Below are 12,209 nucleotides of genomic sequence, written 5' to 3'. Positions count from 1 at the left end.
GAACTGTCTGGAAAATGCTCTATAGGAAATAGTACAGCTTATAAAATGAGTCAGATCAACATAGGCCGGTAAGGCAATCCTCTGCAATATTTCAACCAACAGTTGGTCCAGTCATGAACACTATTTTCATGTTTACAACAAGTCGACTTTCAAGATCTACATGTGCCGATGTTTCCGTTTATCAACGTTATAGTTTAAGATCTGTGCAAGAACTCAGCTAACAGATGTTTCTGCCTATAAAAGCTATCTTCCAAGTTATTTGACTGCTAAACTTAAACCAATGTTTTGAACAGATTCTTCAATATTAGTGGAGCTTTTTACTAGATATATTTTAACACTGGTTAGTTATAAAAAAAAATTTACATCAATAAATGCTCAGAGAAAGATATGCTATTAAGTTCTTGTTCACTCTCTCCAAAAACCAATTCACAACTGTTTCTCACACCCAGCCTTCCACTAAATGTAATATTGTAAAAAAAATTTTTTTGAATGTAGATTTTCTTTTTTAGAAATGATGAGGGAGATTTTCATAAAGAATAGAAGTGTACAACCAATAGGAAGGAAAAATGAGATCACCAAAGGAGAGTAAGGTTTTGTATACTTCACAAAAAGGAAAATCAGATTACTGTAAGAAACTAAATTTTTGAAACTTTTATCATAAGAAGAAAGAATAATCTTTAAAGGATGTGATTTTGGGGACTGACAAAGAGACAAAGGTTTTTAGACTATAAACAGGAGAAAGTGATAAATTAAAAAGCCTAAGATCTTGGAGACTGCCATCAGGAGATAGAAGTGCTGTAAGAGACTAAGATATCACAGATATTTACTGAGGAAGAATGAAATGGTTTCTTAAAACTGTGGTAAACATAACTGAAGTAGTGGTGAAAGAACAATAGGAGTCACTAGTAAATGATACCTAAACCAGCATAAATTTAAATTTACAAGAAATATTTTATTAACATGATCTATATACAGCTTAGCTGATGTATGATTGAACATTGAAGTTACATATATGAAAAAAATTCTTGAAATGTACAGATCTGAGTAAAACATTTTTTGATTTGTGTTATCACAAGTTAAATCACTTTCATGTTTAAGTTACATAAAACCATTAAAGGAGTACCTCTCATAATGAAACAAGTAAAAACTTCCTGTGAGATATATAGTCACTACTACTAGTTTATTGTGGAGTAACTCCCACTATAAAACGAATAAAAACTTCCTGTATGACACATGATAACTAGTGTTGTTAGTTGTGGACATAACTAGAAAAGTATTAAAGCCAAATGCATGAAAACTGTATGTAGCATATAAGAGACACAGCTTTCCCCCCACTCCTTTGTTTTCATTTTTCCAAAGGGGGTTTTCACAAAGTTGGTTTACTTGTAGAAATGAATAATACTACTTAAGCCTTTGAAACTGGTTAGACAATAGCTTTGGAAAACTTGTACAGTTGTCACTTTAAAACTTCTCTGGCAGTTGATATCTTACAAGTTTCAGTTTTATCAGATTACTGTATTAATTGTGAGAAATTATTGAACTAATATATTGATTGCAGACAGAAAGAAAGGAAGTTTCTCATGTTTTTATGTCCATTCAATAGACAGTGTTTGACAAATGTACAGTATAATCTATTTGTGTAACTAAAATGTACAACTTTTATGGGGATATTACCAGTTAGACAAACAATTATAGGCCATTTGGTGTGTCTAATTATGGAAATATGGGTCAGAACATGTTATTTTTTCATGTCTCACAGTGTAATGCAAATTTCCCGTATTAAGGATTTTACCAGATGGCAGCAATACTTTAATGGAACACATTTCTACAAGCTCTGTTTAAAATCAATAACCAGATTTCTTCCACAAACTTTCATAGAGCTGATGCTTATTAACATTTTTATAAGAATTTGTGAGGCAACAGTTTGTTGAATGGTTACTTTAAATGTTTAGTCTATCAATAAGATTATTGTTGGTGCAACATTTTATCACACTTGTCGCTATTGTTTCTGATCTTTTCTTATTATAAGGTCAACTGTGAGTTTTTAATATCGTTAGTAGTTGTATTTCTAACTTGTACATTTCAAGCTGGATTTGAAAGTTGAATTCTCTTGGTATTAAACAAGAGACAATACAAATCTTTTATAACATTTTAGTAATTATACCATGTGTTTAAATATCATTTTTTGCAAACATCAGAATTAGCCTCATCTATCAAAAATTAACATTTACTATTTTTTTAAAGAAAAAATGTATATCATGTATACTTAATATTTATTCAAAAAACTGTCAGAAACAGCTAAATCTTTAACGACTTTTTCATAACTTTGTAAATGTGAAGATCTTTTTATCACATTTCATGCAATTTTGGGTCAGCATAAAATACTAACACTTTAGGTTCATATTTTCACTTTACAACAACTTTGCAATAAAAACTAGTAAGATATAGTTTGTAATTTTTCCACTTATGATGTTTTTAAACAAAAAAAATTCTATTTTCATGTATTAAAACTTAACTACACTCCATAGCTTAATAAACACAGTATGTTTTGGAATTTGTAACTTATAAATATACACTTGTTTTAAAGGAAGCACATATAATAGGAACAATAATTTAATAAATGCCATCAAATTCCAATGTGAGAAGCCTTATTTAACCCCAGTTATAAACAAACAGCAATATGTATATATTAAAATAACAATAAAGAATATTACAAATATATGTACAATCTGAATAGCATAAACACTTAATTTCCTTTAGACATAAATTTTTGTGCTCAGCTCTTTTAATTTCTTTTCTTAATAAACTGGACACCTCATTCAACCATGAAAATATTGTAAACATAAGGGTGCTACTGAAGATCATCAGCAACAAGAACATTGGGTCTCATCTATCAAAAATTAACATTTACTATTTTTTTAAAGAAAAAAATGTATATCATGTATACTTAAATATTTATTCAAAAAACTGTCAGAAACAGCTAAATCTTTAACGACTTTTTCATAACTTTGTAAAATATTTTACAAAGATCATTTTTTGGTAAAATGATGAATAAAGTCTAGAATGCTGTCCGAAGACAGAGTAGAGTATACAGAGTGTAATGATGATGATGTGATTACTTTACACCACGAGACCACACAAAATGCTGTCCCAAAATGGATTATGTGGAATAAAACTGTAGTGATTTGATTACAATATGAGAATGCCCAGAATGCTGTCCCAAAACAGTGAGAGTATACAGGGAAAAGATGGTGGCATGATTGATTTATGAGACCACCTAGAGAGATATAGGTGTAGCTCATGAACAAATAATCTGCTAGAATGATTCACAAAATGTGAGCATTGCTATGAATGATTGGAAACAATGACTCCTGGTCGAGGAAATGTAACTGGTGGAGGACAGTGAATAACATGCTGTCGCACAATAAATGTGTTGGAAAATTGGGATTCTGAGATTGGCTGTGTTTTGATTATCCTGGGTGGTTCAGGATCATCACAAAACAAATGATCACCTTCTACATGGCGAATAGCTTCAACAATTGTCTCCAAGTTCTGTCTGGATGTGCTGTTCTGCAATTCTTTGGATTCTGATCTTGACATCTGAACAACAGAATCAGCAGTATGGTGAAGACAAGGTTTCTTCCCAGATAAATCCTGAGGAACTTCAGTGCTAACAGATTCTGTCTGAAGCAGCCTAACTTGTGCACTGAATAATTTCTCTTGTGGGGTTGTTTGGCCAATGGACATTCCTGTTAGTGGCTGAAAAAACGAAAGAAAAAATAAGAGAAATTTCTTTTGCTGAAGCTTAATTTTTTCTTTCTCAATAGCTTGTAAACTATCCAAAACAACAACAAAAAAGGAAACTTTACTGTCCATATGAACAAACAATAAAAAAAGACCATTTCAGGCACATTTTACACATACTAAAAAAAAATGTAATGAATTAAAAGTTAGAAAATAGACTTTTCTAAAAGCTGACAGATATGATGAACTAGAAAGAACAAACATTTCTCCTTTTCAATACAACTCTTACATACCTCAAAAGCCTGTTTATAGTATTTGATTTGCTCTGTAGTGTGGTCAACACACATCTGATTTTCTAGACTGTGAGTCTGTTCCTCTAACATCATTCGAAGTCTCCTCTCTCTCTCCAACTGAATGCGCAGCTCAGTCACTTCAGATTTAACATCCTCCAAGCTGCTATCAGATTCTCCATGTGGACTCATATTTCCTATTCCTTCATCAGAAGAGTCTCCAGTTGCTACTAGAAGTTAAAGAATGGAGATTTACTCATACAGTAGTACTTTCATTTCTACTTTAAGTTATATTGGTAAGATTTAAAAGTCTAATTCAAAAAAAGCATCATTAAATTATTGAAAAATATGAAAAAAGGTAATAAATCCTACCTAAGCTAACTTTTGAGTAATTAGAATATAATTTAATGGTATTCACAAAACTTTAAACAAAATCGAGATGTTTCTATAGTAAATATTCTGTCTGACTGCATTGCTATGTGAAAGACTATAAACTAAAAATGACAGATGTCATACAAATACAAGACATGTTAGCTGTTCTGCTGGACATTTCACACAAATACAAATTAAACAGGAGAAATGTTACTTTTTGCAGAACTATTTCACATAAATACAAACTAAACAAAAGAAATGTCTCTTCTGTTGGACAATTTCATGAAAATACACTAAACATATGAAATGTTAGTTTTTCTATTGGACTGTTTCCTACAAATACAAACTAAACATGAGGAGAGTTTACTCTTCTGTAGGGCTATTTAATATAACTACAAAAAAAACAACGATAAATGCTTACTCTTGTCCTGATAACACAATTACCATAATCATGGATTGTGGTTAATATACGTAGTCACTAGCCCAGCTCATGGTAACTGTGTTATCCAAGCTATTCGGCTGAAAAACATTTTTGATAAAGATTTTATCTTTCATTGTGCTATAAAACGTCGCTTATGTTTTTTACTCTTAATGTAGTAGCACAATGTTGCTTAAAAATATAATTTAACAATTTCTAGATATATCGGAGTTCCATTGCTTCTAGTCACTTACAATGTTGAATTTTTTTTCGTTTGGGCAAAGGAGAGCCTGAATTGCTACAGTCATTGTCTAGGACCAGCTGGGAGTTCAGGAGTCTTTTCAATTGGCAGTTTTGAGATAAGAGTTTGGTTTTTTCTTGCTCTAGTTGATAAATATACTCTGTTGTGTGCTGTAGAATGGCAGCCTAGAGAAACAAAATAACGTCAAAAAACAAAAAAAATTGGCAAAATTAATATTCTTTGTTTTTAGCCTGTTCTCTAAATGTACTATCTAGCCATATTTTTGAAGTTAGAACAAATGGTTTTGTTTCAAGATTTTTTATGTAACACGAACGAAGAATGCATTGTAACAGCGTTCTTTAACCCCCTGCCACACGAGCCAGCCCGGCATTTTGATGTTTGGGTTGCTTTGATTAGACAAAAAGAAGGCATTTGACACTATTTTCGAGATCTAGGTCGCTGGACCTAGACTATGAGAGCCAACATTGATAAGCTGACTTGTAAATGTAAAGTAAAACGATGTAGCAATGAAACGTTCTAAATGTGAATGTGATGGTTTAAGTGTAGCGATTAAGCTAAACCCTGAGTCCATGTCGGACGAGGGAAGAACTTATTTGTAGAAATTACAGTCGATTTGGCATACCAGCTTAATCGACGATTCGTCAATTGATTACTGCATTGACAGCAAAACACAAAACGGGCACAATAGTATTGTTATCTTCAAAAAGGGGATTGGAATTATGTATAAGAAATCATTAGTTTCAATATTTTGTGAAACTAACAGCACAGCAAAGGCGAAAGATGCTGTGTTGAAGTTGAAGCAGATGCATTATAATGAAGAGTAAATATAAGAAGGATGGTATAATGCCCAGCACAGTATAATACATATAGCTTTCATATTTTCATTAATATTTGGTTTCTTTGTTTTTCGTTTCAGAAGTTGTGCCGAACGTCATTCATTGTGAACTACAGAAGTAACCCTAAATCATCGATTTCCGGAATGACACTCCTCTTAAGCTCAGATGCTGGGCTGGTTCGTGTGGCAGGTGTTAAACATTTTACACTACTGTTATATCAGAAGCAGATTCGTGAGTCGAAAAACGTAGTCTACTAATAAACAATACAACCACAGAAGTGATGAATAATAATATATCATAAACAACTCGGAATACACATTCCATCTACATCAGATACACAAACTGTATGTTAAACAGAAGTTAATGTAATACGATAAACATTTGTAAGGAAAATGCTGAGACTCAAATGGGAGGGAGATTATAAAAATCAGTCAAAGAAATTGGATATAGACCCACACTACATAAATAAGTATATTTATTTATAAATAGCTAATGTGAAAGTATTAAAACAAGAATAACTCGACAAAGTTTATTAGTTAAGCTAGGAAAATTGTGTGTAATATTTAGTGTAACGAATTTGTTTATATTAAGTTTATATTTTGAAACATGTGTAGCTTATGGTGTTAAATATGTATTGCGAAACTCCCGCCTATTCTTCAAAGTTGTAGAAGATTCTCGAGAGTGAGAATCAACAATATATCTATATACGTAAACGCTTAAATGTAGCTCAGTATTGTTACATAAAACTGAAATTTCTAGAACGCCTCCACACGGCTATAAATATAACCAACGCGACGCGCCAAAGGGAGTATCTATTATTAGTTCGCAATAGTCAGTGTGCTATAAACTTCGGAAGCTATAACTGTGATTGTTATAACGCTTACCAATCGGAAAACTTCAGATATTTGACCAGGAACTTTTACAAAGTTCGAACATTACAAATCGTTTAACTTCAGTAGATTCTCATCGGACATTAGTATTTTTACGAAAACATTACCAACGTCATCGGTGAAACTCGCTATGTAAACGGCGTGTGATCAGCGAGAACTACAGGGCTAGCTAGCTCTCTACCAAGTGAATTGTACCTATATCAACTCGCTCATCGTGAACCCTAGATAATATATCAAGGAAGTTTCAAACTAGAAAGAAGACTATATTGTTTGTCAGTTTGTGAACCCTAGATAATATATCAAGGAAGTTCGAAACTAGAAATACTTTATATTGTTTGTCAGTTTGTGAAACTTTTGTTTATAAATCATTGTTTGTAATAACTATTTGTTTTAATTGTTATTGTAAATTGTATTGTTGCGTGTATATTAAAACGTATTTGTGTTTAAAAGGAAAACTGTGTGTATCAATCTTGTTAACAAATATCATAAACTGACTATATATATATCGGCTTTAATTGAACTACTAAACTTAAATGTATCAGTTAACTCAATTTCAGGCTATTTGAAATTCTAATACGTAACACTAGGCTCTCTTTAATCAGAAGTTCCAAAGTTGTGCTGCCCGTAATTACAACTTTGTAAAGACCGTTGATGAAATTTCGTGTCTTGTAGTTTAACTGTGTGCTCGCTTGGGTAGCAGAGATGCAGAGAAATGATAACATTAAATGGCGTTTGGTTTTTGCCAATTTAGGTAGATTTATAGCTAGCACAAATATATAAGTAAATAAGCGATTACAAGTGAGGTCGGGATGTAGTTTTACATACAGAAAAAAAAAGTTTTTATCTTATACTATGCTCTGTAATGAAGAGTATAAATTTACCCACGATTAGCAGTGGAAACAAATCTTTATTCACAAATAAGACTGTTACACGTAAATAGCGAGTTTAGATTTTTACACGTAAATAACACCTTTTCTAATTCAGGCACTTGTTTTAACGTGCCACAATTATATATTTTGTTATGCCATATTACTATTCACAATAGCTTTCAACGTATTTCATGACGTTAATACAAGTGAATCACAAAATCCCACGTGCTGTTTTAAGCGCTTGTTACTAAAACTAATGACGTCATTTTCAGCTAGTACACATTTATATTACGTATATAATCTTAAAATATTCAAAGAAACAAAAGAAAAACTAGTACAATACTATGGCAAAACAAGAAATTTGTCTTAATACTGCTATTCCCTCACGCAAGAAGTTGTGGCCCAAAGAAAGACGGTTAGGTCAAGCCAACGGCAGAAAGGCAGGTGTTGGAATGACACAGCAGCTGGCGCTCACCGGCACGTGCAAGTCACTTGTGCCTTCAGATGAAGCAGAAGTTCACGCAAGGACAGCTGGTTAGCGAAGCCTAACAAAGTGGAAGCCATGATTTCAAAATTTGTCGTTAAAAGCAAGGACTGAGAGGTTAGACTCAAGAGTGACAAACCACGAATCTATTCTGATCACCGATACAAAAGTAGCAACGAGTAGAATATAAACGGGGTACAAGTTCATATTTCTAGTTTAATATTTTATCAACAATAAATTACACAAAGATTTTCGAGTTGATGAATAACTAGTATTTTTAGTAATGGTATTAGAGCTTGTCGGTTAAGTCTGACTACAGGTCTTTGCAGACACAGAGCTGACACCATGCAACAAGAAACATTTACAACATATATTACATAAGGTTTCCAGATACGTACACAAAACAAACTAGTGTAGATCATAAGAATGTTTGACAGTGAAAAGCCAGTGTAAATATTTTCACAAATGTTATTTCAAAACGAAAGCAATACATTATCAAACAAATCTATTTTCAACGTTGCTAAAAAATAAAACTTAATCTTATTTTGTATATTGACACGTTTTCTCTCCAATACATGGAAATATTTTATACGATAAATTGCACTTTGCTGGAGGCTACCTCGTGATATTATACTAAATGCTCTGACTGTGTAAGGTTACAGACAACCTAGAAGAAACAGAACAAATAACATCGCATGGTTGTGGCTAAATTAGAAAGGGAACCAGTTTTGATGCATAAACATATGGAGCCAAATACGGAAGTAGACACCACGCAATTCTAGGAACAGCAGATAATGAAGTAGTTAGGAGAATGGTGTGATGTAACTGTTTCCTGACAACTTCAGCAATAATCTGATATCAAGTAGCTAATACTACAGCTTTTTGGCACTTGGACTTCAAAAATAACCTTAAACTCTAGTTCCTCGAAAGAGGGACGAAGGCTGCCTGGAGGGGTTACCTGTTCTAACCACTCGCACCGCAATACAGCAGTGTGTTGTCTGTCAGTCAGTCAACAGACACTAAAATGACGTCACATAAGGGACGTTTAACAGTGCAATTTGTACCGTTGTGACGTTAGTAAAACATGCACATGCCATAAATGACGAGACGAATTATGCACTCTGTAAGCTACAGTACATCATGACATAAGAATACAAAAGCAAAAAATAAAAATATATGTTACTCTTAATTTTGGTTTTATTTATTCTTGAAACAGAACACTTTCGGGGACCCTGCGGAAGTAAATCTAATAAATACTACTACAGCTTCTTAGCACCTAAACTTCAATGGTAATCTGATGTAAATTAACTAAAACTATACCAGCTTCTAGGCACCTGAACTTCAACAATAATCTGATACGTCAGTAACTAATATTACAATTTCTTGGGACCTGGATTTCAACAATAATCTGATCTCCAGTAACCGCTATTGTAGCTTCTTGACAACTTCAATATCAACTTGAACCAATAGTAATGATTGTGTAGGTTCCTGATTTCAATAACTTGATCCGATTATAACAGCTTCCTGACATGAACTGTATTGTGAATATTATATGTTGATAAATCCAGGAAATTTATATCATCGATCAATCTTGTGTTCAGGTGATTTTTCGAGCAATAACCAATAGGCCTACATAGGAAGTAAAAGCTAAGAAATGCCATGAGCGTCAACAAAGTTAAATAGTTTTGTTTTTTCAAACACATTTTTCCTCGTGAAATCCTTCAAAGTTTGATAAACCAGTTCCTACTGCTTTTCACAAGACATAACATCATAGCTATCTGACAACAGTTGTATTACTTCATAAAAGAATTACAGAATATAAAATGCTAACTGTTTGTGCTAACTGATTACATAAGTTAATCACGCAACTTCAAAGTTCTCGTACAATCTCAGCTGACGTTACGTCACCACAACTGTCAAACTGCCTACCTTCTTCACGTGCTTCACCTTCTTGGCAAATATACGCTTATTGATACAGATCACAAGTAAAGAAGCGTGCTAAGTTAGAAATAATCCTGCCAGTTTGAAAACCAATGCATAGATATCAACACAATACAAACTAACCATAACTCCTCGACAAGAAGCAAAAACTACAATGTAACAGAGAAATCCAGATCAAAATAATGACAAAAAGCACAGCGATAGAACAGTTAAATAATACTATCAACATCTATAGCTGTTAATATATATGTTGACTATGAATCCTATACACGTGAAATTATTTCTTTATTTGTAAATCTTTATCAATACAATATAAAGATGGTTTACAATTTTATTACAAAGTTGTCAAAGCGTTGAAGTAAGAAAAAACTCTGACATAACAAAATGTGAAAATACAATTAATTCTGAAACAACTTTAGCTTCACATATATTGTTATTCTGATACTTGTTTCAGGTTGACTATTTGTAGCCTTCTTACGTGTTTGATGTTTATATTTTTATATTATTTAGTGCAAAGCTACACTATGGGATATCTGAAAAGTACGTGTTCACCGTCGGGGGATCCAACCCCAGATTTTAGTGTTGTAAGTAGATAAACTTACCGCTGACCCACCGGAAGATATTGATGTATGGAACTAGTAGCAATTCGAAAATTTAACAAAACAGCAATCTTCTAGCTGCTACAAAATTTAAATACCGATCATTCTGGCATTTTTATGGTTAAAAACCAAGAAAGTATCGAAATTATTTACATTTTGGCGCAAAACTTAAAAATACATATTTTTGCCAGCGTTTCGCCACTGCAGCTTCCTCAGTACAAAAGCTAGAAGTTAATAGAAGTCTTCAAGAAACGGGAACAGCTTGTCTTGAAGTGACATTGTAAAGCGGTATTCCAACATTTTCTTATGAAAGAGGGACCAACCCACCTCCCACAGTTCTGGGTAAAACTCACCAAAAATTCCAGTTTAGCCAGTCGGCATCGGGTCCATCATGCTACATCTTCCTTCTTAAGAAGAATGCTCGTAATACATCAAATAATTTGATATCATCCTGGCTCATTTTTTTGGTAGTGTTTATATCAAATTGAGGCCATGATATGTTCAAATATAATTTATATGTCGCTGACTTTAGAAACTCCATAGAGAGAAAAGCTCGAACTTTCTGCTTAACAAAATTATTTGGAAAAGTAACCAAATTAGCGGTAAACTCTCATTACACAGATAGAATGGACAACCGAACAGCTTTCGTAACGTATTTAGATTGTAATGAGTAATAAAACACAGTTGTTGTTTTTTGGAACATTACTCCATTTCCGGAGTGACGAATGAGTAAAATTCTGTACAGCAGTAAAAACTTTCCTCCTGGAGTTCCTTGTCTTGGCAAAAGTGCAAGTAAAGGGGGGAGGGGAAGCCCAGCACGATCGTAAATGCAGTTCGAGTTGTTTGTTTAGTAATTCCGAGAAGAGCATGTTAGGTAAATTCCACACGTGCCAAGCGCTGGACCAGAAGGTGTCTCGCCGCAAGGAAATACTTCACTGAACATTGCCACTCCGCGCCGCAAGCGTGGACGCCAGAAATTCCTTGCCAAATATGGTAAAGCCGGCGACGCTATCACGTGCCCAGTAAGTCTAGTCAGTCACGCGCTAACAGAATCAGCTGTGTGCTAGCGGAGTGCCACCTCCCTAAAAAAAATTACATCTAAAAGTTTCACATGCATTTTTCGGTATCAGGTGTTAGCTTGCAAGTTACACACTTGAATATCACACCACAAATTATATTTCGATAAAACACGGAGATAGCTGTACTGAAAGGCTCGACAAATAAGGGTGGTGGAAATGTTGAGCTACTAACTACGGGTACATCCACACAGATTAGAAATCATCAAACACAAAGGTGTTTATAAAAACGTTTTGTCACGTGTGTAAAAATTCAATTTTAAGAAAACAACAAAGATATTGTTTTCCAGTTTAATCGGCTTTTTTTCACCACTTTTTAACCTTGTACAGTAGCTTATTGTATTTTAGTAATTTGGAGACTGGAAACAATATCATTTTTATAAAATTGTATATAAAATAATCGTTGTTTTTTAAAAATTGTGAGTTTT

General features: G+C 33.3%; 1 protein-coding gene across 1 annotated transcript in view; it reads right to left on the bottom strand.

The window, feature by feature from the left end:
- Positions 1-945: 945 nt before the first annotated feature.
- The window catches only part of LOC106462723 (transcription factor AP-4-like), a 26,408-nt gene continuing 15,144 nt past the window's right edge, over positions 946-12,209 (bottom strand). Inside the window, exons 3-5 of the mRNA XM_013922670.2 lie at positions 5,079-5,250; positions 4,038-4,264; positions 946-3,759 (exon numbers count right to left, since the gene is read on the bottom strand). Coding sequence (XP_013778124.1) covers positions 3,346-3,759; positions 4,038-4,264; positions 5,079-5,250 — 813 coding nt within the window. The 3' untranslated portion in view covers positions 946-3,345. The remainder of the gene's footprint in view (positions 3,760-4,037; positions 4,265-5,078; positions 5,251-12,209) is intronic.

Source organism: Limulus polyphemus, unplaced genomic scaffold (genome assembly GCF_000517525.1).
Source record: "Limulus polyphemus unplaced genomic scaffold, Limulus_polyphemus-2.1.2 Scaffold1232, whole genome shotgun sequence".
Classification (NCBI taxonomy): Eukaryota; Metazoa; Arthropoda; class Merostomata; order Xiphosura; family Limulidae; genus Limulus; species Limulus polyphemus.
The sequence above is the reverse complement of the archived record's forward strand: the minus strand, read 5'-3'. Positions and strand labels throughout refer to the sequence as shown.